We start from the raw sequence: 27,059 nt of genomic DNA on the forward strand, positions 1-27,059 counted from the left end.
GGAGGAAGATGATTCTGATGAAGAAGATGAAGAGCAAATGAGAATAAGAGACGAGACAGAGACTAATCTTGTTAATCTTAGGAGGACAATCTACCTGACCATAATGTCCAGTGTTGATTTTGAGGAAGCAGGTCACAAATTACTTAAAATTAAGCTTGAACCTGGTCAAGAGGTAACTTCTTCCAAACTCTGATAATCTTTACTTACCTGTGCTTCTTTTACTTTTACTTTTATGTTTTATTGTTTAATTTGATATTAATCCATCGTAAAATCTGTGACTTGCTGGAAGTACACAAGTCTTATAAAATTCTTTATCTAATCAATGTTGCAGATGGAACTATGCATAATGCTCCTGGAATGTTGCTCTCAGGAGAGAACTTATCTGCGTTACTACGGGTTGTTGGGTCAGCGTTTCTGCATGATCAACAAAATTCATCAAGAGAATTTTGAGAAATGTTTTGTTCAGCAGTATTCCATGATTCACCGTCTTGAGACAAACAAGTTGCGTAACGTGGCCAAGTTTTTTGCCCATTTACTGGGCACAGATGCTCTCCCCTGGCATGTGCTTGCCTACATTCGGTTAACTGAGGAGGACACAACTTCCTCATCTCGTATCTTTATTAAGATCCTTTTCCAGGTAACTAGAATCCTCAAACCTCATTTCACCATTTCATGAAAATGAAACTCATTTTACTATGTTCAGAGCTGCTTATCTCATTAATTTGATTAGAGATAGGTTGATGTGATTGATTAATTACTTGTTCATACTATTCATTATGAAACTATGGATAAATTTTGTGAAGGTGTGGAAATTGGTTTTTGAGACTGTTGTGCTGATTTGGTTGCAATTTTGCATGGATTGCAGGAATTATCACAACACTTGGCGATTAGGCTGCTTAATGAGAGGCTTCAGGATCCAACGATGCAGGAATCACTTGTATCTATCTTCCCTAAAGATAATCCAAAGAGCACGAGGTTTGCAATCAACTTCGAACACCCATTGGTCTTGGAGGCATCACAGAGAACCTGAGAGAGTATCTGAAGAACATGCCACGCCTGATCATGCAACAGCAGAAGCAAGTTGCAGAATCAGGATCATCATCTGGATCTGACAGTTCTGGTTCCGAGTCTGAATCTGAGTCAGAATCATCCTCTTCTTCTAGTTCGGATGAAAGCGACAGAGAGAGGAGGAAGCGAAGAAGAAGATCTTGAGACTTGTGTTCGGTTTGTTATCTCCACCAAAAAATTCTTGAAATTTTCACATCTTGTTTTGGATTATTCAGTGAGCAATATCTTGTTCTGTTCCTTGCATATCAATTACAGATTAAGCTGATAACAAGAGACTAGCTAGACAATCAAGGTTGTGAACGGAAATGGTTTTTTCTTGTGTTGTTCTTCAAATTTCATAGACGTTGTTTATATAGCTTATATAGCTTGCTGTGTTTTTTTCTTACAGGGAAAATTAGCCAAGTTCTATAATAATAGCTTTGCACTAGTAAACGTCTAAACGTAATATCAGTTGTACTAGAATGTTTAAAGACGAATGTGATATTATTTTTGGTACATTTTGTGATCCAAATTTATTTGCGTGTTGTGATGTGATATTTTTGAAGTATCAAATTGTGAAGGAATCTTTTTTTTCGTATATTTAGTCCTTCAAATGTTTTGGATAAGAACGGATATTATCATCGGTCTTTATTCCTGATGTGAAAGTCAATATATCTATTTCAAAAAACAAATATCTGTAGAAATGATTTCTTCATCTGTGGTAAAAAAAAAGCTTCTCAATTCGTGCTAATGGTTGTTATATTTATAATTATTTCTAAAAAGAAAAAGAAACAAAAAAAAAAACAGATCTAGGGTGCTATTAGTTTTGTGTGAAACTAAACTACTAACCCACAGGTAACTAAAACATAGTACTTAATTAGTAAAGAAAAACTGAATAGTACTTTGATTAGAATTTTAAAAACATTTTTTTTTTTTTTTTTTTTTTTTTTAATAAAATTTTATATTAAAATTAATGGGCCTTCTCAAAAAATGGGCTTGGCCTTGAAAAATTACATGGTTTCAACAGTTACAAAAAGAGAGAAACGGAGGACGTTGCCGTCGCTGGAAAAAAAAAATGATCGGATCCTGCTGAATGACCTTGAGACAGAAGCTCGAACATGAACGTCGGTGGTTGCAGGATCCACAGCTTTGCGGCGGTCACACCAAATCGGAACCCTTGACAGAAGCAACCAAACTCTGTTTCGGATTCCTCATTGGTGAACCACCTGACCCGCTACAGATCCTCCGACATGCTCAATCAACCGATCTTAGGCTCCGCGAAGTCAGGTCCCATGCCTAGCAACCCGCTCACTCAGATCTAACACGCTTCCTCCAGCTCCGGCGACCACCGCAACCTCAAGGTAGATTTGCTTCAATCCGGTCTGGTGGACACAAAATCATGGCGTTTTACAGAGGATGATGGCTCAATCCATCCTCCATAACCCGGGACCCATGATAGCCCCTAAGGATGCCGAAACATCTAGGTTAACCACCGCAACGATGCAACATTTACCCTCCTGTCTTCCTCCGACTTCCGCCGCAACCACAGCTTCTATTGGAAGGGTGAACCAAGGGAAAGCTCCACCGCGAACAAACGCGGCTTGATCTAGAAGCTTCCCGACCTACCAAACCGAAGCCACAGCTGCATCAGAGGAAGAGAAAACCACGCCTCTGTTGCCGGAGATGCAAACCACCCACCACTGCCTTCCCCTTGTAGATTCAAGGCCTACAATGAAGAACCGCCCAACCTACCTGTCAAAGCCAAATCCGATCTGTAACGTGACGCCTCGGCTGGACGGAGAGAAGTCAGGATCCAGTGAGAGAAACACCAGATCTGACCCCCGGAGCTCACCAAAGAGAGACTACGGCTCTCACTTCTCACCGAAGCCAACGAACCCACCGGCGAATCCTAACGCACAGAGTCTTCAGCCCCGATCTGCTGACTCCAGCCACGAACAAGAAGCCGTCCTCAAGCAACTCCTTCGAACCTTCACTAACAGATCCCTCTAATGAAGAGTCCGCTTCACGCGTCGGGACAACACCGGAAACCACCATCAAGAGAGAACCAGACCGGAGACGAAGGACCACCTCACAGAGGATGACGATGACAGAAGAAAAGCCTTCTCCGATGCCGGAAGGGCAACCGGAAAGACGGCGGCGCAAAAATTAGGTTTAGGTTTTTTAGAGAGAAGAAAGAGAGAAAGGGGAGGAGAGAGAAAGGGGACTTAGTTTCTAGGGTTTCTTCGTCGGAGTTTTTTTGTGTGGATTTTCTCTGTTTTATGGTCTCGAGACGATCCATTTGATTCTGTTATCCAAATACGATTCGATGACTCGTCGTTGGTTTTGAAAGTGGAACCTGCCAAGCACCAACCTGTCAACCATTTTCCTTCTTCTTTCACATTTTGTTAAAAAAAAAAAAAAAACACACCAGATTTTAGACCTCAAAACAAAACACAGTACAGATGCCTTTTTTTTAATTTTATTTTTGGATAATAAAATTTAACAATTTTAAAAACATAATGACAAAAAGTAGGAATGGATAATTTTTTATATTTAAGAATAGTAAAAAAAGAACATTTGGCCGTAAAATCGGGTAGCGTTATGGATAAGGACACTTTTGAGATGACAAAAGAATGAGTCACCGCTCAGTTCCCCTCTTTATAAATAATCCTTTTCTTCTCTCTTTCTCTTTTTATCCAATCCATTAAATCCATTATTGAAACCTTCCCCAGTAATAAAAAAAAATCTCTCCCTTTATTTCACTTTCTACAAATCATAATCTTTTTGAATTATCTGCTTGATTCCAATCTTGTGAACACCTAAACATGACTATTGCTTTGACGATCGGAGGAAACGGATTCTCGGGTCTACCAGGATCGTCGTTTTCATCAACTTCATCATCGCTTCTATTGAAAAACAGCAGAAGAAAGGACACGAAGATCCTCAACAGAACAAAAGTCGTTTGTTCTTCATCTTCTGTAATGGATCCGTATAAGACTCTTAAGATCCGACCCGATTCGTCTGAATACGAGGTCAAGAAAGCTTTCAGACAACTCGCCAAGAAGGTATGTCCTTTTTTAGCTCCATCTTTTTGGATCTGTGATGAACTTTGTTGCATAAAAAACGAAAGATTCGATTTTGATTATATGGGTTTCTTTAATTTTTTTTTTAATTATTTTTGTTGTCTGATTTGATTGTTGCAGTATCATCCTGATGTTTGCAGAGGAAGCAATTGTGGTGTACAGTTTCAGACAATCAACGAAGCTTACGATGTAAGTGTGTGTTCATGAAAGCAACTTCTTATCTTTTTTTGGGTTAAATTAAACTTAAAATCCAGTTTTGTAATAGAAACTGATATTTTTTTGTTTTTGTTTTGTTTTTGGTATGATATGAAAGATTGTGTTGAAGCAAATAAAGAATCAGATGGACGGGACGACGGAGGAATTTGAGCCGTTCGATGTATATGACGAAGGATTGAACGGAATGAATGATCCAGACTGCGACACGTGGGAGGAATGGATGGGTTGGGAGGGAGCAGGGACCCGTGACTACTCCTCTCATGTTAATCCTTACGCTTGATCATTCTCGACAAAACAAAACCAAAGATTCCCCCACTAATTTCGTAATCATCCAATTGTGAAAATGTTATGTATATAAATAACAACAATCAGAGAAGAGAGAGAGACTTGGAGAAAGCACAATGTAAATTAGGTGAAATTTGTCTCCTCCAATGATTGCTTTAAGAAAAATGTGAATAAAGTAATTTCTCCTTCGTTGTAAAAAAAATCTCTAAACATTCATAATTGAAAGTGTTTCTAGCTTTCCTGAATTTGCAAGTAATCTAAAAGTCTTTGTTTCTGACTTTTTCAAACCGTCTAGGGTCAAGAGTCAAGTTCCACGTTTACTCTTTAGATGTAGACAAAAGTCACCAAATTCTCATTCTTCCTTGTAACGGTTTCTTTATAAACACATCTCAAAAATACTTCAAAAACACTTTCCTTTGCAACTTCTATAAGAATTTAAAACAAACAAAACAATTGCTGAGGTCTAGTCCATAGAGAATGCTCCGCTGCAGTACCTGAAATAAATTTGCAACATTCATTTCGTTTTTCTTTTTTGAATTGGAAAACTCGATTCTTGGTAACTTTAGTACTAGTTACTAAAAAAAACTCAATACCTGTTGCTGAACCTTTGGACAGAGTCTGTAGCATCAAGAAGAGTCTCACTTGCCTTCTCTAAAGCCATGTAAAGCTCTTTACCTTTGCTTACACGCGCGATCGCCCACGCGTTGTTCTTTGCCCGAATGCATATTTCCATGTCTTTCTCTTGCTTCGAGCGGCTCTTTTCTGTATCCACTTCTTCCCTTAGCTTGTTTAGTGCAAGCAAAGACTCCTACGAAATCAAAGACAACTTTGTGAATTTTTGATACACTCTTGTCTTCGTTTATGCGACTAACGAGATTGCAGTATATGAATATGATTGATGGGAGTTCTCTCACCTTTGCTAGTGTTGCTACCTTTCCTGGTGGTGAAGCTCTCGAAACTTCCATGTCATTATCAACTAGCAAGTAACGGTAACCGCTTACATGGTAAGCGTTCTCACCGCCCCATCCTTTCGATAGCTTCTCTTCGACTTTCACGACTTTCGCCGACGCCTGCAAAAAATTCAAAGAGATGATGAGCGATGGAGTCTGAAAAGATTTTACAATGAAGCAAGAGAGGGTTTACAGAGTTGAGCTAACATTTTCAATAACTTGCTGCTTCACGAATGAGATGTCCAGCTCTCCATTAACAATTGCAGCGATAGGCACGAGAAGAACTAAGGTGAGACTTTTGTATTGATAAGTCAAAAGGTAAACTCTTTCTTGGGTCTTCTGTAGCAAAATTGTTGGGGTTGCATCTGTACCCCATATATCAGTTACAAGAAACCCGTCTTTCCCTTTTGACCACTTATCGTGCTGCAATGGTCTAATAACACGACTTGTGTTACTACCATTTCCTGAAGGCAATGTACCTCTTGAACCACGAGGGGTGCCAGATGTAGATCTAGAAGATATTTGAGGTGGACCGGATCCCTTGCGTAGATATGACCAGGAACTTGTGCCAGAGGATAGTGCGTTTGTGGTCAATCTCATGACAGAAAATGCAAACAAGTCGACGGTATCATCCTGACAAACCAGAGAGAGATGAAAAAGACTAAAACTCTTTAGTATTAGTGGACAACATAGTCTTGTTTATATGGGGTTGCTAAAACTCTTTTGAAGACTAAAACTCTTTTGAAGACTAGTGTATTAGTGGACAATGTAGTCTACAGATACCACGACAGTTTAAGAATCTTATCAACTCAACAATCTTGGCTAAAATGAATACTGCGAGTGAGGGATTTGAAAACTTACAGGTGAGAGAGTTGTTGACACCAGTAGATCATGAAATAAAATCACAGAATGGCATCGAACAGTCCCAGCACATGAATCTAGCACTCCGACGAGAGACTGTACATCTAAATAAATACTAGTCAAAATAGTGAACTATTGTGTTATAGCGAAACAGATCATCTGAGGGAGCAACAAACCTGAACTTCAAGTGCGGCATCTCTTGCGAGAGTTAGCATCTGAACTGTTCCACGCTGTTTCAAAGTTTCACGGAAGGAAGGTAACTGATGTTTCTTACCAACAAAAAGATCTGCCCCAAAACAGAAAACCTTTTGAGAAGTGCTAATGTGACTCAGGGATTCAATGGGGTAAGATTTGGTGGATATTGCTTACCATTTAAATAGTCTGTGATGAATGGATACAAGTGCGATCTTATAAGTCCTCCAGTTGGTTCTTTTTCAAGCAATGCCCTAATAGACCCGTGAAACATAACAAAGAGAGAGTGCACTTCCTTAAGCACTCTCCGCAATGCATCAACCCTCCATACGGCTTCAATGTCCTTATTTTTCTCCACAACCTAGCAAAATCTTAGACAGATAAGACTTTGTTCTGCTTATGCATATGAATAAAAAGTGCGATTGATTCAAGTGCCAAAAACAAGTGAAAGAGTTGAGAATGTTGTACCATGACCATCCATATATCGGGCTCGGCTTCATAGAAAACATGGGAATGTCTCTCTGCTTCTATTACTTCACAAGCTGCCTCCGGAGAGAAAAGTCTGCATTTAAGTTCCATAAACCACGTCTCAGAAACACCCAAAATTACAAGCAAAGCTAAAATAACACAAAAGACTAATGTGAGCATGAGACAAACAACAGCTAGAACATTTCTGTAAAGAAGGAAAAAGAAAAAACACACTAGTAGCTGACCTGGTGAACGTGATAAGCCCTTCGCTGAGGCCAATAACAGATAGCTGAGTCGAAAAGGTAAGATCAGGAGGATAAAAGAACAAGATCTTGTCGAGTTCCTGACCTTCGTTTTGGCCTCTAGTCAAGTCAAAGACGCAAAGACGAAGGCTTTCACCAGTAGAGCTCATGGACGCCATTCCCATACCTTCTCAGAGCTCATTCAACACCTTAAAAAGAACATATCGGAAATCAGGCAATAATACTAACTCTGTATCTCAAAGTTCATAACTTTAATGAGGTAAAATAAAGATCATCATGAGAGAAGCCTATAGCTATTGTAGAAAAATTACGGATTTGGGGGGTTCAGATCATTGCAAGTTGATAAATTTCGTCGAGAAAATAGCGAAATTCATATAAATTAGGGGAAAGTGATTACCTTTGAGAGGATGGATGAAGCCAAAGAAACAAAGGTCCAAGGGAGTGATGATCAACCTTCAATAATCGCAATTAGTTCAATAAACGAGAATCGCAAAGTTGATATCTGATGATTGATTGTGGATTCAGATCGAGCCGAATCCTCCAATTAGCAGCAAAACTCGACGTAGCGTCTTTAGCATTTAGGTAAGGTAGGGGATGTGGTGAGAGAGGAAAAGAACCAGGTAAACGGGTCACCGGGTCTAATAAATGGACTCGGGTCGTAGAGAGGATCTTCAGATTCTCATCGGCTTACGTCATCATCAATTGTGTGTTTTCCAATGATTCGCTCTCNTTTTTTTTTTTTTTTTTTTTTTGGTTTTAGATTTTTGTAACCGCACGTTGTCACCTTAACTATACTATACCCCCTGGAATAATTTGATTATGTCTCCTCAATCTATCATATCTATGAATAACAACCACTAATTGATGAATTAATGCATTAAGTAGCAATTTTATGATAAATGGAAGTTGTGTTAAACCGGTCAATCTCAGATGAGTCTACTTACTAAACCAATATAAATTAGTTAAGAATCGGTTTGCATATTAACCTCTCTCTTTCTCTTTAATCCAACTATCCAAGTAAAGTATCCAACAACTCAGCACAAAGGGCCAAACCAAAAAGTTTCTTACTTTTTGCTTCTTCTTCTTCGCATTTACTCAAACCAAGTCATTCATTCATTCATTCCCACAATCCCCTTTCGAATTTATAGTTTTTAGGGTTTCTTCGTACGGAGTTTTTTTGTGTGGATTTTTCTCTGTTTTATGGTCTCGAGACGATCCATTTGATTCTGTTATCCAAATACGATTCGATGACTCGTCGTGGGTTTTGAAAGTGGAAACTTTTATAACTCTGAATCGCTTTCTGATCTTTTGCCTTGTGTGATAGAGTTACAACACCGAGATAGGTCTTGGTTTCCTTTAACTGGTAGAGGTTTGAAACTTCTTCCTCTACTTACTTTTGATTTTCTATTATTGCATCTCTGCATCAGACAGATAGACCCTTGTAACTGTTTCATTTTTGTGTACTTGATTCGGTTTTGTTTCAGTATCTGGAGTATTGGCAACAATGTCTGAGCTCAAAGAGCGTTTGCTTCCTCCAAGACCTGCTTCAGCTATTAACCTTAGAGGGGATGCAGCAGCTTCTCGTCCTTCTCCATCAGGGAGACAACCTCTCCTTGGACTTGATGTTTTGGGTCTCAAGAAGCGTGGCCAAGGCCTCAAGTCTTGGATTCGTGTTGATACTTTTGCCAATTCTCAGCTCATTGAGGTCGATAAGTTCACTATGATGCGTAGATGTGATTTGCCTGCTCGTGATTTAAGGCTCCTTGATCCTTTGTTTGTCTATCCCTCCACTATCCTTGGCAGAGAGAAGGCTATTGTTGTTAACTTGGAGCAGATCCGTTGTATCATTACTGCTGATGAGGTTTTGCTCTTGAATTCCCTTGACAACTATGTGCTTCGGTATGTTGTTGAGCTGCAGCAGAGACTAAAGGCGAGTTCTGTTACTGAGGTTTGGAATCAGGACACTCTTGAATTCACCAGGAGGAGTAGGAGTAGGAGTTTAGACAATGTCTTTCAGAACTCATCCCCTGATTATTTACCTTTCGAGTTTAGGGCTCTTGAAGTTGCCCTTGAAGCTGCTTGTACCTTCCTTGATTCCCAGGTCAGTGATCGATTCAGAACTTAAATTGAATTTAGTGTATGCTCTGCATTAATAGTTAGATTTTACTTTTAACCCTTTGTTGTAGGCTTCAGAGTTAGAGATTGAGGCATACCCATTATTGGATGAGCTTACCTCAAAGATCAGTACTTTAAACCTGGAGCGTGCGCGTAGACTAAAGAGCAGACTTGTAGCATTAACGAGAAGAGTTCAAAAGGTTCGGGATGAGATTGAACAGCTAATGGACGATGATGGGGATATGGCGGAAATGTACCTAACAGAGAAGAAGAAGAGAATGGAAGGATCTTTATTTGGTGATCAGTCTTTACCTGTTTACCGATCGAATGATTGTGTTTCTCTGTCTGCACCAGTTTCTCCTGTTTCTTCTCCTCCTGAGACACGTAGACTTGAGAAAAGCTTGAGCATTGTAAGGAGCCGACATGACAGTGCTAGGAGCTCAGAAGGCGCGACAGAGAATATAGAGGAGCTAGAGATGTGAATTATGTTTTTTTAGTATTCTAATGATGATTTCAATCTGCAGCTTGCTTATGGACCGACGTGGTTATTGGGGAAGACTCAGTACACTAATTATTACAGCATGATGACAAAGTAATTCGCTTCATATGTTTTTGTCTTGTTCGATCATCTTTTCCCAAGTGCCTCTTGTCATACCTGTTTGCGGAACAGCTTGTGTTGGCAAGTCCACTTATAGCTACACAACTTGCCAAAGGTCTCACAGGTAACTCAACAGTAACCATTATTCATCTGTTCATTTCATTCTCATTTTTTTGTAACATAACTGTGCTTTGTTTTGTCTTTGCAGGTCTCAGTCTGATTTTGGCGGCAACCAATTATTTGTTTTGAGGTGCAGAGCATGCTTCCGATCTTTGATTGAAACTTTATCTTAAGATATGTCTTGTGAATTATGGTTTTTTAAGTATTCTGATTATGTTTTCAATTTGCAGCTTTGCTTATGGAGCCAACATGGTTATTGGAAAAGACTGAATAGAGAATAAACCTCATACTGCAGTAACAGGTAACTCGCCAGTAACCTTTCTTCATATGTTCATTTCATTCTCATTTGTTTGTGATTTTTTTGATAATCAGTATGTGCACTTCTGTTAGACATGGTTTATGAGCTACTTCGAACAGCAACTAGGTACGTTTTTTCTCTTTTCTAATGATATTACATACTATGAAGAAGATACCCAAACATGTGTCGAGTTCCCTTTGGAGTTGGACTCTTGCTCCCCTTACATGAGTATTGAGCAGTAACCAAGATTCCCAAGTAAGTGACCACCTTTTGGTTCCATAAAATGTTCTTGAGATTTCCATGTCTTAACATCCCAACATGTTATCATTTTGTTTCTTCAGGTTTCTACAAAATACCATCGTTATGCCATTGTGGAGCATCTTGGGAATATAGCATCTTTTGGTTATTACTCTGCTTAAGTTTGATGACGNGTTTCTTCAGGTTTCTACAAAATACCATCTTTATGCCATTGTGGAGCATCTTTTGGTTATTACTCTGCTTAAGTTTGATGACGCCAAGGTAATATGATATAACAGTTTTATTTGATTTATGAGTTTATACTGTTCTTCACACTACTGAAATCTCGATTTTGTTCCTCAGATGATTTTTGGGCTGAAATTGCTCGTGACAACAAGGTATTAAACACTTGTTTGTGATTCCTTACTTGTTCTGCAGTTTTGCTGGCTGTTATCTTCCTCAAATCTGTTTTCCAGGGAAGTCTGGTGCGAAATAAGTCAACTTTTCCCTTCTGGTATTATAGCGCTTGCGGTTTATGTTCACAACCAAGGGCCTTAATTAGGCTCGGGATTTACTCAGATGCCAGGTAAACTATTATTGCCTATGCTTCTAGAATCATCATAACTTCAGTGGTTAGAGGAATGAGTTTTACACTTTTCCTGGTGCCAACATGCATACCCATTGTCCTTATAATTGTTTTGGTTTATTTATAGGTATTTTACTTGCATGTATACACTTGCAGGAAAACCATGCCAGGTTCTTTAGGCCATGAGGAGCATGATGCCAATACGTTTGCAGAATGGGTACGTTTCTCACATTCTTTTTCATCTCATAAACTGGTCACTAACCTGATTGCAGACAGTGAGTAACAATACTTGGGATCAAATTTCAGGGAATTGATTGCTTGGAAGTATGACAACTGCAACAATGATGGATCTAAGCCGACTGTCAGGTTAGTATAACTGATGATATCAGTTGAGTTTCATGTGTCCCTCTATCCCTTCTGTTATTCGTCTTCCTAACGCGTCTCTGAATTTCTTTTGTTTTGTTCCCCTAAGTAAGTTTCTTCGTCTTGCAGGTGTTTTGGAAGCGGATTTATGATCCGATCATAGCTGTCCCCGCTTATGGTAGTAATAGACTGCTATATAAGCTATTAAGCTCGAGAGAAATTAATTTGAAAAAAGGAAAACTAGGAAAATCATGGAAAGTTACTACAGTTACATACAAAATCATTAAACTAATCCTACAATTATAAAAATTCACAAGCTATATACACCGAATAGAGAGGATAATTCTCATATACAGCAGCAGTAACTAGTGAAGTGATAAAACGAAATTATAGCCATCCAACGAAACTGAAGTTATACAACTATGGAAACTACCTATGAAGTGGAGAAAGGAAGCCCATAGAGAGGATTAACCTTATACAGCAATAACTATTGAAGACAATAAAACAGCGAATAAGAAAAGAAGCCCATAGAGGAGTACTTACACTATATTCTCTTATACCTAAAACTTCAGAGCAGTCTTAAACATGTAAACCAGTCACATAAATGTTTTTTTTTTTTTTTTTATTGTCATCTTTATGTACAATATGTAAAGTTAAAATCTTTTAGGAGCATTGATTAGATATCACGAGGATCAACAAAAATCACGGAGGAGGAAGAAGAAGATGTCGACCTAGTCCAATCGGACGGTTCAGGTTCACCAGAGAGTTTCTTGAGACACCAGAGATCTTGGGCCCATGAAAGCCGTTTCCAATGAGGTACGGCCAAAGCCACCGCGTCTGATGGGCTAAGCTCTGCCGCTAGTGCTCCACATCCTCCGTCGTATCTCCCAATGTTGTGCACAAAAGAGCATAAACTTCTCATTAGACGTGGACCGTCTTTGCCTTCCATGTGCATGCCATACATGAAATAAACCCAAAACTTGTCGAACACGTTAGGGAACGAAGGTAATTTCATCCATGGCATACAAGAATCGATAAATCTCAAACCGGAGCAAACCGCGTGAGTTAACCGAGAGACGCCTTTCATTTGCAGCCTGAATACATCTTTGGTGCTCCAAACGCTTAATATCGCAAAATTAGCTTCGCGGTTTGATTTGGTAACGTGTTTTTCTTTTGGCACGGCTATAAACGTTCCCAAGCTGTTGCGGCTGGTTAAAATTGCATCGATGTCACGAGGGAAGAATTCTGAGTCTTTGAAGATTCGAGTGTAGATTGATTCGGCGGTTTCGGGAGTTAACCGAAGGATTGTGATATCTGAACCGATTGGTTTGGTATGGGCGTGAACCGGTTGGACCAGCATTGTCGGTGTACGGAATTTGACATATGAACATTTCTTGGTAAACAAGTTAATGGAAGGCTCGTTGGTATAATCAGTCGCCATGTACGCGTAGGTTGCGCCTTGTTGCTTGAACCATTCTTCAAGTGCTCGCACCAATTTCGTTCCTATGCCTAAGTTCCTGCTCAACAAATCATATTCTTAAGTTAACTATGTATTTATTAGTGCTATGATCATTCATACTTTAAAGAAAACTTAATAAATCTGATTTGTAGAAAGGGATTAGTTTAATATTGAGAATATAAATTATGTGAGAGGAATGATGAATTGGGGGTTATACAAGTGTCAACAAAGGGCAATTTCTTTAATTTTTATTTTTAAAAATGGAATTGAATTCGAATTTTGTAAAAGCAAAACATATATTCTCATATTATTATATACGATATAGTAAATGAATATGTTTGAAATGATGTTATTGCTTTTAAGCTAAGTGGGTTTTATGTTAAAGTATATTTATTCTAGTACTAAGAAATTTCTATTTTGAAATTCATGAATATAAAATTAAATTCCCTTATATATACGTGGAATAAGGAAACGGGTAAACAACTAAACATGGAATGGACACGTAAATTTTAGATTTTAATATTTTAGATTTATAAAAACAATTAATGACTTCAAATAGCGAAAAATACTTGTGAACAAATTTGTCCTCGTCACGTTAGTTAATATGATCATTATAGCATGATTATTGTGAAAAAAGCATGATAGGGACCTTTTTTGACAACAAGCTAATTTAGTCCACAAACCATATATATTAATCACGAATAATAATAATCTTGTGTAAAAAAAGGAAAATAATTACCGATGGGAAGGTGAAACACGAAGACCAAGAACATAAGCGAGTTTGACAAAGGTAGAGTTGCTGCCTCTAGTCACAGTTTTAACACATCCTCTTACAACTCCTACCATCTTTCTTCCATCTCCGTACTCTGCTACCTACACACCTCCTCCCATTTTTCATTTCAATCACATCATCTATACATATTTAAGCATACGATCTCTCGCGAAAGGAAAAATGCATGCAGTCACTCTCTATAGTCACGATAAATAAATGGAAACAATAACTCACCTATAAATAGTGAATGTGCAAATTCATGAAGAGATATATTTGTTTAAAGAGAGTACGTATAGTTATGAATTACCAGCATAGTGTGAGAGGGAAAATGACGAACGCGACGAACCGGATCGCCCAATAGATCAGAGACCATAACCGGTTTGCCATGATGATTCCCGGTTTCATCACATTTTCGTTCCATCTCTTCCACGTTACATTTGTCGCTCTCCTCATTGTATTCTCTCACCACCACCGCAGCCGCAACTGCCGCCGAGGTCGCTACTTTACTCGACATGTATATATATATATATATAAGTGTTGCGACGAAAAGAAAATATATATAAGTGGGGCGTCTTTAATTTGGACAATAACACCAAACAAAAAAAAAAAAGTCTGATGGAGAGAGAGGGGTTTTGATTTATTATTGGTGGTTATAAGTTGTGATTATTTCGTGATGTCATGTATATATAGCGACGCCTTTGGAAACTTTATGGGAACCTTTTTATTATATGAAAAATCTTTGAATGTATTGTTTTTTAATTTGGTACAATAATAATCATCACATTTAAGTTTATAAAAGAAAAATCATCGCACTAATGCTTTCCGTAAACCGGTTGGTCGGGGTACTTTTTGGTTTGTCGAAACACAAAGGTAGGAAAAATGTGAATTTATAATTACAATTGTGTGGTGTGATCAAAGAAGTAAGACATGCAATATGGTGATGGACCAAAATATACCAATTAATCCATTAATTTCGAAAAAGATGATCCAATCATTTATTTATATGTTTTGGAACGAAATTAGTATGATCAAGCACGTCGATCATGTGAGACCCGACTAAAGTAGCTAATTTCTTATATATCTGTTTGTCATTTAATCCACAAAAAGGTCCATACGATCACAATTCACAAGCCGCCCCTTAAAAATTAGATTAACATCGATGATAAAATTAATTATCAACCGAGTTAATTATATTAGTCGTTCCAAAACAAGATATACAAAAGTAAACTATGGAGTAGTATTCATCTAAAAGTTTTAATCAGGTATAAATCCTAATTAAGAGACTAAAGTTGTACAGCAACTTATGTGGGGAAAATGATGTAAAGTTAATCAAGGCATATGTGTAGTTAGTGCATATGGCGGCCGGCGGTTCTTTACGCTAAACAATTGAATTCAGTGATTTATAAGACTATAGAGGAATACTTATAAGAGTTAAGATTTAAGGCCACGTATATTCAAATAGAGTTTATCTTTTGGATTTATTCCTATATTTTCATCATAGAAATAACTTTATTTGAATTGGTTGTTATCATATTGGACGGTAAGATTGCTAGTGGCCCTTCATTAGATGCTATCATAGATATAAATTATTAGATAATGACATGACATAACATTTGAAATACCTAATTGATAAAACCACCGAATTTAGAAAAGGACAAATGTCAGGTTCATATAATTGAGAACTTTGAGTGTTCTGAATATTGGTGAATAGCCTCTAACCTATAATTGTGGATTATGCATGAATTTAAAATATCATTTGACAAAGAAAGCACAAGAAACATAAAACATCCTATGAACAACCAGTGAGACAAACAAAAATTGACACATACAAAAAAAAAAAAAAAATACAGATTAATATCATTTTTTGCCAACAAAACACATATTACATTTATTTATGATTTTTGGAAGTTTCTTTGTTCCTTCCGATCTTTGGTCGTTGGCTCTATCTCATTGGCTGGCTAGTGATCTCTTTTAGATTTTGTGTCTTTGATGTACTGAAAATGACGTCGTACTGTAAGAACGTCCGATAAGCACTTCAGACCTAATTCAATATCCAAACGACAACTACCTCTAAGAAACTAATGTATATCCTCCTCAGCGTGAAGCCAATGTAGTACTACTCGTCTACTACTAATCGACAGCACATATATATTTTAGTTATATTTAACTGTTTCTTTGCAACAGAAAAAATAGACGTTACTATAATTCATAAATATTTTTGCTCTTCAAAAAACCAGTCGGTGGGATATGATATTTTCCATAAAATGTTTTATCTAAAAGACTAATACTATAATTATCCAAAAATTCACAACCAACAAAAAAAAAAAAAAAGAAGGAAAAATTCTATCAAGGATAAGAATGCGTTATTCGGAGAACTGCCTTATATTTATTATCATAACACAAGAGTCTCTCTCCCTTTGTGCTCTCTCCTTTTTTGCCTTTATGTATTTCTAAATGATTTTTATTTCTTGTTTAAAATAACAACTACGTAATATAACTACTAATTAATGATTTGAAAAAACACACGCCTCTTTAGGAAAAAAACGATTTTCTATATATAGGTGATGGGCATCAACAAGATAAACCTTCACTATATTTCCAAGTCTGATAAAGTCTTTTGTTCACATCTATATTTTAACTACCGCACCGCAGTGTGTTTTGTCTTTTAACCAACTTTTATTTCCAATCAGAAGAATAAGGGAAAGCTTTTGTTTACAGAAGTTAGTAAAAAACGTGGAACTTCTGATTAACTCTCAGTATTTTATTTATTGAACCGTTAATTCATTATTATTTATGGTATGCCGAAAGAATGTACACGAGGATTCACAGTCTCTAAATAGGCCTCAGAATTGGGCCAATTACTTGGGCCAAAAGAAATATTGAGGCCTATTTAGAGAGACCCACCCAATATGAGAGTTGTTTCAAGTTCAACCAACGAGACTCAGATTTTGTCGGAAACGAAACAAACGTAAGGCGAAGAAATGGGAATAGTGGCCGGGATCGGAGTTCTGTTGCCATTTCCGTTCTACTGGTGGCTATGGACGAATCCTCAGTCATGGGTCAATCTCTGCGGCCGAGGAAGAGACCCATCGACGGTGATGGCGCGTGTATCTCACGTCCTCAAAGCTGCCCAACTCCTCTCTCTCTTCTCCGTTGCTTCTCTCTCCTGGCCGCCTCCGTTCTACTTCTGGCCCCTAATGGCCTTTGGTCAGTTTCTCAACTTCAGGTACAATCTTCAGTTCCTCTCTTTACTGACTCGAAATCGAATGCGTTAGATCGATGAAATTAGGAATCTTTTATAGTCAACCCCAACCCCATTAGTTAGCTTGATTCCGCATTTTGTAATGCCTCACTTCTCCGCCGTCTAATCTTGTGAAAGTTTTGTACTTTTCAAGTTTCAACCATCGAATCTGGTTTAGGCTTGTAAAGTTATACTTAAAGGTCACATTTTTGACAGCTTGGTGAAGTTGATGTTTAATAGATTAGGCACTTGTTGTATGTTCTGTTACTGAGCTCTCTTCTTGTCAAGTTTTGTTAAACTTAAAGAAGGTCACAATCTTTGCAGGGTATATCAACTGTTAGGTGAAGCTGGAACTTACTACGGTGTTCGATTCGGGAAGAGCATACCTTGGGTCACAGAGTTCCCATTTGGTGTTATTAGAGATCCGCAGTATGTTGGGAGTATCATGTCTTTAGTGGCATGCCTCTCTTGGGTTCCATTCCAATACATTCTCCTCTGGTCTCTCGGTTACGTTTTCATGATGTTTCTGGAATCAAAGGAGGATCCAAATGATCGCGCCAAACCCGTCTCCTGATTCCTCACCATAATAATCCACTAGTTAGAAGAAGGATCAACTCCCATGGGGAAGGAAACTCAGGTCTAGTTTGATTTCTTTTATGAGTCTGTCTTCTCTTTTTGTAAGCAAACTGATTTTACACTCTTCAGTGCTTCCATGGATAATGCAGTTACCATTTTCTCCTGGGTTTTTTTTTTTTTTGGTAATCTATAGAATTGTTGAACCAAGCAACTATGAGATAGGCAATGATGTCTGATGACCTTCCTTTTTAATTAGCAGCCTTCTAATGTTGATAATATCTGCCAGTTTACCATCTTTGAGGCAACAAATTACACACAATTCGTCGACTGGATACAAACAAAAAACTGAAGGGAACATGTATATTGATTAACAGAACTTGAAGGAGCAATTTTGTTATATAATTCGATCTGTAGGAAGCATCTGAACAAAATACAGGGAATAATTCAAAACTAGAAGAAATATATTAAAAAAGATACGAAATGTCGGGAGACACACTCTAGTACGAAAGAAGAAGTTTTGTTTATGTTTTCGACGGCCATTATAATGAAGTCATTTGTCTTGGCATGGTGGATTGATACAAGACAAAAACATTCCTAATCTGTCTTCTGTAGAAATCAATGATCATTATAAGCAACCAACTACTAGTATTTTTTTTTTTTCTTTTTTTGGCTTTATCGAGTTTTTAAAAGAGTGGACTTATTTTAAGACCCATCATTGTTTGGATCAGCGATCTATTGAAAGTTGAAAGTTGAAACACACTACAGTACATTACTAGACTAGGCTAAATTAGGTGCAGCCTAAAGTAAACAACAGAAGATTCGACCCGTTTTGTTTTCGGGTCGGGCAAAACAGGGTACCTAAAGCGGAGAAACCAAACGATGACGTGTCCAAGAGTGATTGCCTAAATGACAACTTCTCTTCCGTCGTACTCTTCTTTACCCTCTCCTCCTTCAATTTGATTCCTTTCGTTCTCGATCGGAAAAGTCATCCCCTTTATTTTTATTTTTTTGCTTCTCCGAAGTCAGAAAACAAAAAAGAAGGATTTTTTTTCAACACTAATCCAAAGATTGATCTTTTGTTTGTTTGTTAATGAATGTAGTAGTAAAACCTTACTCATTCCCGTGATCCTAGTAGTAGTGATAAAAACAACTTGGGGGCTCTGTCTCGATTTCGCTAGAAGAATTGGGGGAAAACTTTTTTTAGGTGAAGACTTCATTTTTAAGTTAGTTTTGTTTAAATGCAGCAGCAGCTCCTCCTTTATTTCTTCTAGTTTTTATCGAAATTGGTGTAATAATAATCTCTTGGAACTGGTTTCAGATTTTATTTAGGGAATTGCACACACTTCTTTTGGGTTTTGTGATCGGAGACTTTTAGGTCAATGTCAGCTCCACCGCGAGTTCGTTCTGTGGATTCTTCCGACAGAGGAGAATTCCGATCAGTTCTTGGTCCCGCCGGTAATAAGCTGCAGCAGAAACCGTTGTCTAAGCCTGTGAAGAAGCAAGTGGCTGACAAAACTAATAAAAACACAACCTTTACAGCGTCGTCGTCTCCAAGTCCGACGAAGAAGATGCCGCAATGCTCGCCTCTACTAAGCCCTTCAATTCTTAGACGGAATGGTATCTCGTCCATGTCCGCTTCGTATTCTTCTGACGCGTCGTCTTCTTGCGAGTCGTCGCCGTTGAGTATGGCGTCTACTTCTAGCGGGAAGAAGAGGGCTTTGCGCCGCCGAAATGGGTCTGTCTCTTCAACCTCTTCTTCACTGAGAAGGAATCTTACTGAGGAGAGAGATGAGAAGCCTTGTGGTGATTGCTTCTCTGACGGCCGTAAAAGATGCGCTTGGATCACTCCCAAATCTGGTAATCATCAATTCTAATTCTTTCTTGGATACGGTTGATGCTTGGCTTTACCGGTTAAGCAATTGAAGAGTCAGTGTCGATTCTGAGTTTTAAGTAGAGTTTAAAAGATTTGTAGTCTATTTCTTTGGGAGTTAGTTTTTGAACGTAAAACACAAATCTTTGAGTATGCTTTGTGATTAGGCAGATCATATCTCTATTGAACAACGACCACAGAAACAGGAATTTTGTAGAGATCAGTTTATTTGTCATTCTCTAAGTCTTTAAGCTTTTAACTTTGTCTTGGCTTGAATCTTTTTCTCTGCTATGACTGACCGGTAATTTTGTTTTTTTTTTTGTTTCTTGTAAAAGACCAATGTTACATTGCTTTCCATGATGAAGAATGGGGAGTTCCTGTCCATGATGACAAGTACGTTATGGTTTCTCTCTATACTGACATAGTTTTACTGATTTGGGAGATGCTCTTTGTGATTTTCGTTAAAATTTGTTTGCAGGAAACTTTTCGAGTTACTAAGCCTGTCTGGTGCTCTTGCTGAACTATCTTGGAAAGACATACTTTCCAAAAGACAATTATTCAGGTAGGTAACCGAGAACCACAGCTATTGTTGTGGCGTTATTATCTTCAGACTACTTATGAGGTCGATTCTCAAAATGCTTTTGCTTTATATAAACAGGGAAGTTTTCATGGACTTTGATCCAATTGCAATATCTGAACTAACTAATAAAAAGATAACATCCCCTGACATTGCTACCACCACGTTACTATCAGAGCAAAAGCTACGGTCAATCCTCGAGAACGCAAACCAAGTTCGCAAGGTATTTTATCATTTTATAAGCCTGATCATAGTTTCTGTGTTTCTTAACAAAATTACCCTTTTTTCTTACTGTTATTGTTTTTTTTATCAAAACCAGATAATAGTTGAATTTGGATCATTTGACAAGTACATTTGGAACTTCGTTAACCAGAAACCTACTCAGAGCCAATTCCGGTACCCACGACAAGTCCCTGTGAAGACTTCCAAAGCCGAACTGATAAGCAAAGACCTTGTTCGCAGAGGCTTTCGCAGTGTCAGCCCAACGGTTATTTACTCTTTCATGCAAACAGCTGGTCTCACAAACGACCATCTCACTTGTTGCTTCAGACACCATGATTGTATGACAAAGGACGAGACTGGTAATTAAAGAAAATCCAAGAGAGCATAGTTTAACAATGTACTGCTTAGAATGCTGTGTTTGCATTTGTACAGATGTTTTTTGTTGTCAAACTAGGAGGAGTTTCTAAGCCGAATGTATTGGAGATTGTATGAAAAGGATTACATGTTACATTTTCAGCATCAATGGATTATAATCTACTCTCTCTCGCTTTCTCATGAAAATTTTTCAATCTATTAACACTAACGGAGTTTGAAACTAAACTATTTCTTGGTTTGATTCTGTTGATACAATCTTCCGGTAACAGCTGCGGCTAAAGCTGCTGTAAAGTTAGGATCTTTTGTCAAGGAAGAAGCCATTTGCTCTACCAAAAGTTTCTGAACTTCTGGAAAATCGATTCTTGATGTTGGGCTTGTCACTTTCTTGGATTCAGTCAGATCTACTGTAGTCACCGGCGCAGTCAAGCTACTACTTCTGTTGGCTGCAGCAGCTTCTTTAGGAGAACCACCAACAGAGATGTAGCGGTTTAAGCTGTTGTTGGAATCTATCTGCGATGGCATTGGATGGTTATGTTCACCCTCATAAGTCGCAACCAACACTGATTGATCCTCCACGCTTCTCTGAACCTGAAGAGAAACAAACATTAGAATCAGAATCAGATTACAAAGTCTACAAATTTGTGTTACATATTCCCATTCATAATTTTAGTCTCTTTCTTTATCAGTACCTTCTTTTTGACAGAACAGCTTGGAGCACAAGCACACTTGAAGTAAGCTCTTGGAGATGGATTGTCTCTAGTCACCTTCTGTCCATATTTCCTCCATTGATACCCATCTTTCACAACCTATAAGAAACAACTTCCAATATCAATAAACCATATAATTAAGTTAAAAGTTTCAAAAGATAGAGAGATACCAAGTTTTCATGGAAGCTTACAAGGGTAGTGTCAGAAGCTTCGGTCTTGTAATAGACCCTTGAGACTTTCTCCTTCACAACGGTCTCCTCTCTCTGCTTCTTACACAGATACTCATCTTGATCCGTTGAGCTACTTTCCGACACTCCACCGATAACCGCCGAACTGAATGCGTCATCTCTGGTCGGAGATTTGCGTTTCTTGGGAGGACTGGTTTGGTCTCTCTCCGTCATGTTGCTCTTGTTTTCATATTCCACGAGTTGCTTCCTCAAGACGTTGTAGTTGTCACACATCAAAGTTAGCATCTCCGAGAGCTTCTTGTTCTCAGCACTCACTCGGTTTAATTCTTCCACCAAAGCACTTGTCTGCTATCATTTTTTTAAAATTATTGCATGAAAGTTAGTAACCAAACTTTAGACATACGATGATAAGTTCATATAATTTATGATCTACCGTTTCAATTAAATTTCAAGAACCCACCACATGAATTATTAACAACAACAAAAAAAAAATTGCTAAAATTATGCATTTATACACCAATTATATCTCAAACAAACGTGTGTATGAAAATGAAAATATCTATCTTTATAGATATTTGAGTTGGTATATTAATTTTCGAAACCAAACAAAAAAAGTATGTATATATTATATATATTAAAAATGTCCATGGATGTCTATTGTTTTGAAGAAGTAGAGATTTAAAGAAGAATACGATAGAAGCATACCGGTGGATCTTCTTCAACTCGCATACGAGTAACGCCGATAGTGAGATCTAAAGAAGTATCGACCAAAGACGATGATGAGTACTGATCCATGTATAATATGTTATGTATTAGGAAGTAGGAAAAGTCTTCGATCTTTGATCTTGTGGATATATATGTGAGGGAGTTACGTAAGCCGAGGAAGAAAGATGAGAGTAGTAAGAGTCGATCTTGGATTCTTCTTCTCTCTTTTTTTTTTTTTTTCTCTTATGGGATTGTTGAAGAATGAAAGATTTTGATTGTATATATAATGGAGTGTTCAGAGAGGAAACAAGGTGGAAAGAGAGAGAGGAGAGGAGCATGTGCTTTTCATTTTCATGCAATAAACTAATGGTCTTATCATTTTATTTTTTTTCCTTTTACTTTTAGTCATTACAATGACTCTCAACTCGTCTCTCTAGGGTCCACCTCATTCGATCGAACACGTATTTGGTCCAATCTCTTTATAGTTTAACCAATTCCTTTTTTTTTTTGTTTACTCGATATATACATATGTGATGCAACTCTTTTTCTTGATTTTTATTTTAGATAAGTAGTAGGTTTGACATTCTTCTTTATGAAACAACAAAACATTTGGTTTGTGATCAGGTTGTGGTTGTCTACTAAATATAATAATATATGACTCTTTTCCACGTTTGCTTTAATATGTTAGTTATTACTATATGAATTTCCTTTATATAGCCGGCCTAAACTTAGATTAACGCTTTTTAGACAACGTAATGCATAAAGTAAGGACTACAAACGACATGTGGGATAAAATAAAATGATTGGTTAGATGTATAATAATAATGAAATGTAGTAAAATGCGTGCTTAATTAGAAAGTTTAATGAATGGTTTAGTGCACGTTTCAAAGAAAATGACAACTAGTAGGTAATATAGACTAATACTAGTATAATAGTACCTATAGACTAATACTAGTATAATAGAGTGTGCGGAACGTGGTTTATAATGTTCTTCTAATGTAACGAGAGAGATTCTTCAGTTAGTAGTAATAAGATGAGTATTTCCAAATTATTAAGTAAGTATCCTTGTTTCGGTCGAAGTCAAGCCCACACGGCTTTTCAAAAACCACTAGACAAATTGACGATGCCTGTGGTGACGAACTTATTCAATTCTTAATTCCATTCTTCCCTCGTTAATTTGGCTTTATTTTAATAACACCAATTACAAAAACAATAATACTAATATTGAGGAACAAATACTATTTGATGAGATCCTATGTTATTATGTTTAATGACAGATTTTTTTAAACATTATGTTTAATTACACTCATACTAAACTAAAGCATACTACCATTTGCTATCATAGTTAAGTTTATCCATGTTTGTTGTGATCCCTAGCTAATAGCTTATAAATTTTATTTTCGGAAAAGGTTGTAGCTTATAAATCATCACACTATATATTGGATGATAATTTGTTACTACGATTTTTTGAAAAAACTAATTCATTTTATATTTGTTCGTATTCATTAATTCATATATTTTCTTAAAAGTTAAGCCTGCTCGGGATTTCATAACCTACTTGATAAGAGGGTGTATTCAACTTGATATTTTAGGTGATTTGTATAAAAGTTACAAATTCTATGTTATTCAATCATGGATTTTAAAAAGTCTCCTGGAATTCACTGTTATTGAACTTATGATTTAAAAATCTATCTTAAAATCCATTGTTATTCAAAACAGTTTGTGGATTTGGATTTTAATAAGTTTTAGGGATTCTGGAGGATTTGAGAGGATTTGTTTAGTTAAAAATAGAGAAATCCAAATCTCATGGTTTTAGGTGGGATTTGAAAAATTTTTACCATAAATCATATCAACTTCCCTAAAATCTATCAAAATTCCAAATTTTCTAAATTCCATGGAATCTTCCAAAATCATTCTTTCAATACACCCTCCTTAAACAATTTTGGCTGACGAAATTTATCAAATCTCAGTTTCCTTCTTCCTCTTTCCACTTATTTTGCAATTAAACCGGTCAAGAATGTCAAAATGGTATAGATTACTAGGTTTGGAGATAGCAGAAAAACGCATATACCCTATCCATTATCTGAAATCGTACCTTGACTGACATAGATATGGAATCTTCATGTGCCGATCATTTTGGACTTTCTCATGCATATTAGATTATGTATCATTATTCTTTTCACATATCATTTTACAATCGAGCCTAATTAATATCTGACATATATTATTATAGAAGTTAGTTTAATACAAACCAGGATTGTACCAACTATGTTTTCATGTATATATATATACATTGTCTAGTGCAGAAATTGTGAATAATAGAATTTGATTAAAATCTCATCATCATAATCATTGTATTCTTCTTCTTTTTCCTTAGTAGAGCTTGATCAGTACGTACGTTCATCTTATCTTGATCTCCATTCTTTCTGATAGAATTGTATATATGAAGAATCGTACTAGCTGCGTATAAAACTTACATTGTCGAAACCATTCATTATAGAAGTGCCAACTTACACGCACAGTGGTAATTTTTTTTTTTTTCCTCTTTTTTTTTTTTTTTTTTTTCGGTGGTAATTTTTTTCATTCAATTTATTTTGTTTAATAACTTTAATAAAATCTGGTTGTATGCGGAAGTCTAAAGATAACCTATAAAACCCTTTCGAAAAGGTAATATACATCATTAACAAAAACAAATGTTATATACTAGTACTAATTACAACCATGTTAAGTAGATTAAGTTTCGATATTTAGAAGGTATCTGAATCATTCTCTACTGACTAGTACACTCGTAGAAAAGTTAGGCTGCTTATAGTAGTTTTTTTTCTTCCTTCATTCAAAAAGAAAGAGAGTGAAATATATATAGGTTGGTTCTTAGACCATCATTACTGGCAGTTCTTTTATCGATACTCTTATTAAAAAATAATAAAAAGAAGAGAGAGAAGAGGATAAAAGAGAGAAACGTTCCTTGGCAGAGTAATCTGAGAACCGATACTCTCAACAAACAAAACAGGTGTCATCTGTTTAGTGGAGCAGATTTAAAAGATAAATAAATAATAATAATTTGTAAAAAAGTTAATTTATTTTTATTTTTTGAGGAACGATTAGGGGGTTACTCGAGTAAAGATGCTCTTATAACACTCAACGAACAATTTGGTCACAAATCATATCATTGTTAATATCCTGCAAAAGACAAAAACTCATAACTTGTAAGTTTTTAAAATCAAACATTGAATTCATTGTCAAAACACGATGCATGTTTGCCTGTTTGGGAATGGATGTCCAGACAAAAACTAAAAGACTTGCCGACGAAAAAATAAAGAAAATCGAAATTGTAGGTCGGTGATGGAATAATTAGACGTCACGGATGATGAAGTCATGAAAATGAAAAAATACAAGTGGACAAATAAAAAATCAAACATTAAGACAGAAGAGAAGAAGAGACACAAGGCCAAGTAGTGGTAGTTAGTAAGCCATAGCGAAAGAAAAGCACATCATGCACACACAATTCATCCTTTCCTGTATTTTTAAGACTTTGACCTCTTTGACCGTTGACCACGTTGACGACGTTGATTACACACACACTCACGCACGCACGAGTGGTTTTGGTTTACTTCTTTGTCGTGGTGGCTGTCTTCTTCCGGTCATAATATCTCTCTCTCTCTCTTTCTTTTAAAGTTTTTTTTTTTCTTCTTCCTTAATATCCTCATCCAATGGAGTATAATTTTAAGGTATAATATGATCGATGGAGGAAACAAAAAGGTATAATATCCGTACATTTTTGATTAGACCGGAGTTTAATTAAGAAGAATATTTTATCGATAGAACCAATTCACACTTGCTCGAATTTGAGTTACATACATACATTTACACTTCTTGTATAAAAATACGAAGTCTTTATAACTTTCACTTGTTAACTAAGCATATAATTTCGATATTTTACAATTTTACATTATGTTTCATACTTTCATTCGTTTTAAAATAACTGCTAACTCTCATTAAGTATTTTTTTTCTTTTACAAAATTAATGTCGTGTGATTATAATTACAATGTAACTTTTGAATATTGTAATAAAATAACGGTATACTATAATATTCAAAGTTTTTCAGTTTGTATAAAAGTATCACAACAAATACTATTCGTGGATATTAAAAGATTCGACTCTTTTTTTGGTCGACATAAATAATTTTAAAAAATTATGATGAAATTTATTAGTATTCTTGGTTAGTTAAGCAGTAGGTCCATTAGAGTGCTAGAGATGCATTGAACTTAGTTAAAGGAACAAAAAAGGCCGTACGATTAATTCAAGGGTTCGTGAACTTGTAAAGGTCTAAAACATGTGTTGTCGGTTTAATATTTATATATTTACAAGTCTTAATTCGTCTTGCTTTTTTGGAAATGGTCTTTTGGCTTTTTGTTTTCTTTGTCCATGTCCAGTTAATTGTATGACCAAAGTGTGAAAATCAACGACTAATCCCAAAAATCTTAGATTCTTCTCTTGCTCATTTTCTTTTACTTTTCTTCTATATCCCCCACGTCATCTTCTCTATTCCTAATTTAGTACTTCGTCTTTTAGCATTGGTTGTTAAAAAAGGCTGCATAAGTATAATACACCGTTTTTGCTCCATTTATAGTTGTGATTATTATTATAAGGGCTCAATTAACTCTTAACAATGAAATAGTATTTA

The 27,059-nt window shown here is 36.6% G+C and overlaps 8 protein-coding genes across 21 annotated transcripts in view; 5 read left to right on the forward strand and 3 right to left on the reverse strand.

Annotated features, from left to right (window-relative positions):
- LOC104714275 (pre-mRNA-splicing factor CWC22 homolog) overlaps window positions 1-1,604 on the forward strand; it is a 7,450-nt gene extending 5,846 nt beyond the window's left edge. The window contains exons 6-10 of one of the 4 annotated variants that reach the window (XR_755814.2): window positions 9-172; window positions 332-637; window positions 866-1,224; window positions 1,324-1,360; window positions 1,457-1,604. Coding sequence is in view for 1 of the 4 variants with exons in the window: in XM_010431579.2 (XP_010429881.1) it covers window positions 9-172; window positions 332-637; window positions 866-1,030 (635 nt within the window). In the remaining 3 variants the exon portion in view is untranslated. Of the gene's footprint in view, window positions 1-8; window positions 173-331; window positions 638-865 lie in introns of all 4 variants that reach the window. The other 3 variants (XR_755812.2, XR_755813.2, XM_010431579.2) reach the window with 3 other exon arrangements.
- Window positions 3,724-4,868, forward strand: LOC104714277 (chaperone protein dnaJ 8, chloroplastic). Its single transcript, XM_010431582.1, has 3 exons — window positions 3,724-4,112; window positions 4,251-4,319; window positions 4,444-4,868. The coding sequence occupies exons 1-3, from the start codon at window positions 3,873-3,875 to the stop codon at window positions 4,624-4,626; spliced, it is 492 nt and encodes a 163-aa protein (XP_010429884.1). The 5' UTR covers window positions 3,724-3,872; the 3' UTR covers window positions 4,627-4,868.
- Window positions 4,963-7,982, reverse strand: LOC104714276 (vacuolar fusion protein CCZ1 homolog). Its single transcript, XM_010431581.2, has 10 exons — window positions 7,763-7,982; window positions 7,348-7,553; window positions 7,103-7,196; window positions 6,812-6,995; window positions 6,619-6,728; window positions 6,443-6,538; window positions 5,789-6,214; window positions 5,546-5,701; window positions 5,225-5,439; window positions 4,963-5,125 (listed from the first exon to the last, which is right to left on the reverse strand). Exons 2-10 carry the CDS (start codon window positions 7,527-7,529, stop codon window positions 5,095-5,097), a joined length of 1,494 nt encoding a protein of 497 aa, XP_010429883.1. The 5' UTR covers window positions 7,530-7,553; window positions 7,763-7,982; the 3' UTR covers window positions 4,963-5,094.
- LOC104714278 (magnesium transporter MRS2-10-like) lies at window positions 8,379-12,002 on the forward strand. Of its 9 annotated transcripts, none has more exons than XM_019229627.1 (11): window positions 8,380-8,734; window positions 8,850-9,466; window positions 9,552-10,202; window positions 10,287-10,328; window positions 10,429-10,499; window positions 10,571-10,751; window positions 10,938-11,131; window positions 11,210-11,319; window positions 11,476-11,536; window positions 11,626-11,685; window positions 11,812-12,002. In XM_019229627.1, the coding sequence occupies exons 2-3, from the start codon at window positions 8,870-8,872 to the stop codon at window positions 9,960-9,962; spliced, it is 1,008 nt and encodes a 335-aa protein (XP_019085172.1). In that variant the 5' UTR covers window positions 8,380-8,734; window positions 8,850-8,869; the 3' UTR covers window positions 9,963-10,202; window positions 10,287-10,328; window positions 10,429-10,499; window positions 10,571-10,751; window positions 10,938-11,131; window positions 11,210-11,319; window positions 11,476-11,536; window positions 11,626-11,685; window positions 11,812-12,002. The 9 variants fall into 9 exon arrangements, with proteins under 9 accessions (XP_019085175.1, XP_019085172.1, XP_019085173.1 ...); XM_019229628.1 differs by having other exon boundaries at window positions 10,589-10,751; XM_019229631.1 differs by having other exon boundaries at window positions 10,668-10,751.
- Window positions 11,932-14,562, reverse strand: LOC104714279 (probable N-acetyltransferase HLS1-like). The gene is made up of 3 exons (XM_010431588.2): window positions 14,221-14,562; window positions 13,881-14,014; window positions 11,932-13,199 (listed from the first exon to the last, which is right to left on the reverse strand). The coding sequence occupies exons 1-3, from the start codon at window positions 14,425-14,427 to the stop codon at window positions 12,359-12,361; spliced, it is 1,182 nt and encodes a 393-aa protein (XP_010429890.1). The 5' UTR covers window positions 14,428-14,562; the 3' UTR covers window positions 11,932-12,358.
- LOC104714285 (phosphatidyl-N-methylethanolamine N-methyltransferase-like) lies at window positions 16,827-17,892 on the forward strand. Its single transcript, XM_010431592.2, has 2 exons — window positions 16,827-17,139; window positions 17,479-17,892. Exons 1-2 carry the CDS (start codon window positions 16,895-16,897, stop codon window positions 17,726-17,728), a joined length of 495 nt encoding a protein of 164 aa, XP_010429894.1. The 5' UTR covers window positions 16,827-16,894; the 3' UTR covers window positions 17,729-17,892.
- On the forward strand, window positions 17,988-20,941 carry LOC104714283 (probable GMP synthase [glutamine-hydrolyzing]). Of its 2 annotated transcripts, XM_010431591.2 has the most exons (6): window positions 17,988-18,934; window positions 19,049-19,587; window positions 19,936-19,993; window positions 20,079-20,162; window positions 20,259-20,400; window positions 20,497-20,941. In XM_010431591.2, exons 2-6 carry the CDS (start codon window positions 19,110-19,112, stop codon window positions 20,764-20,766), a joined length of 1,032 nt encoding a protein of 343 aa, XP_010429893.1. In that variant the 5' UTR covers window positions 17,988-18,934; window positions 19,049-19,109; the 3' UTR covers window positions 20,767-20,941. The 2 variants fall into 2 exon arrangements, with proteins under 2 accessions (XP_010429893.1, XP_019085179.1); XM_019229634.1 differs by having other exon boundaries at window positions 17,988-19,587.
- On the reverse strand, window positions 20,858-22,630 carry LOC104714281 (probable WRKY transcription factor 40). 2 transcript variants are annotated; one of them, XM_010431589.2, is made up of 4 exons: window positions 22,375-22,630; window positions 21,673-22,017; window positions 21,464-21,580; window positions 20,858-21,362 (listed from the first exon to the last, which is right to left on the reverse strand). In XM_010431589.2, the coding sequence occupies exons 1-4, from the start codon at window positions 22,462-22,464 to the stop codon at window positions 21,000-21,002; spliced, it is 915 nt and encodes a 304-aa protein (XP_010429891.1). In that variant the 5' UTR covers window positions 22,465-22,630; the 3' UTR covers window positions 20,858-20,999. The 2 variants fall into 2 exon arrangements, with proteins under 2 accessions (XP_010429891.1, XP_010429892.1); XM_010431590.1 differs by having other exon boundaries at window positions 21,673-22,014; window positions 22,375-22,629.

This window comes from Camelina sativa, chromosome 9, assembly GCF_000633955.1.
Source record: "Camelina sativa cultivar DH55 chromosome 9, Cs, whole genome shotgun sequence".
Lineage (NCBI taxonomy): Eukaryota > Viridiplantae > Streptophyta > Magnoliopsida > Brassicales > Brassicaceae > Camelina > Camelina sativa.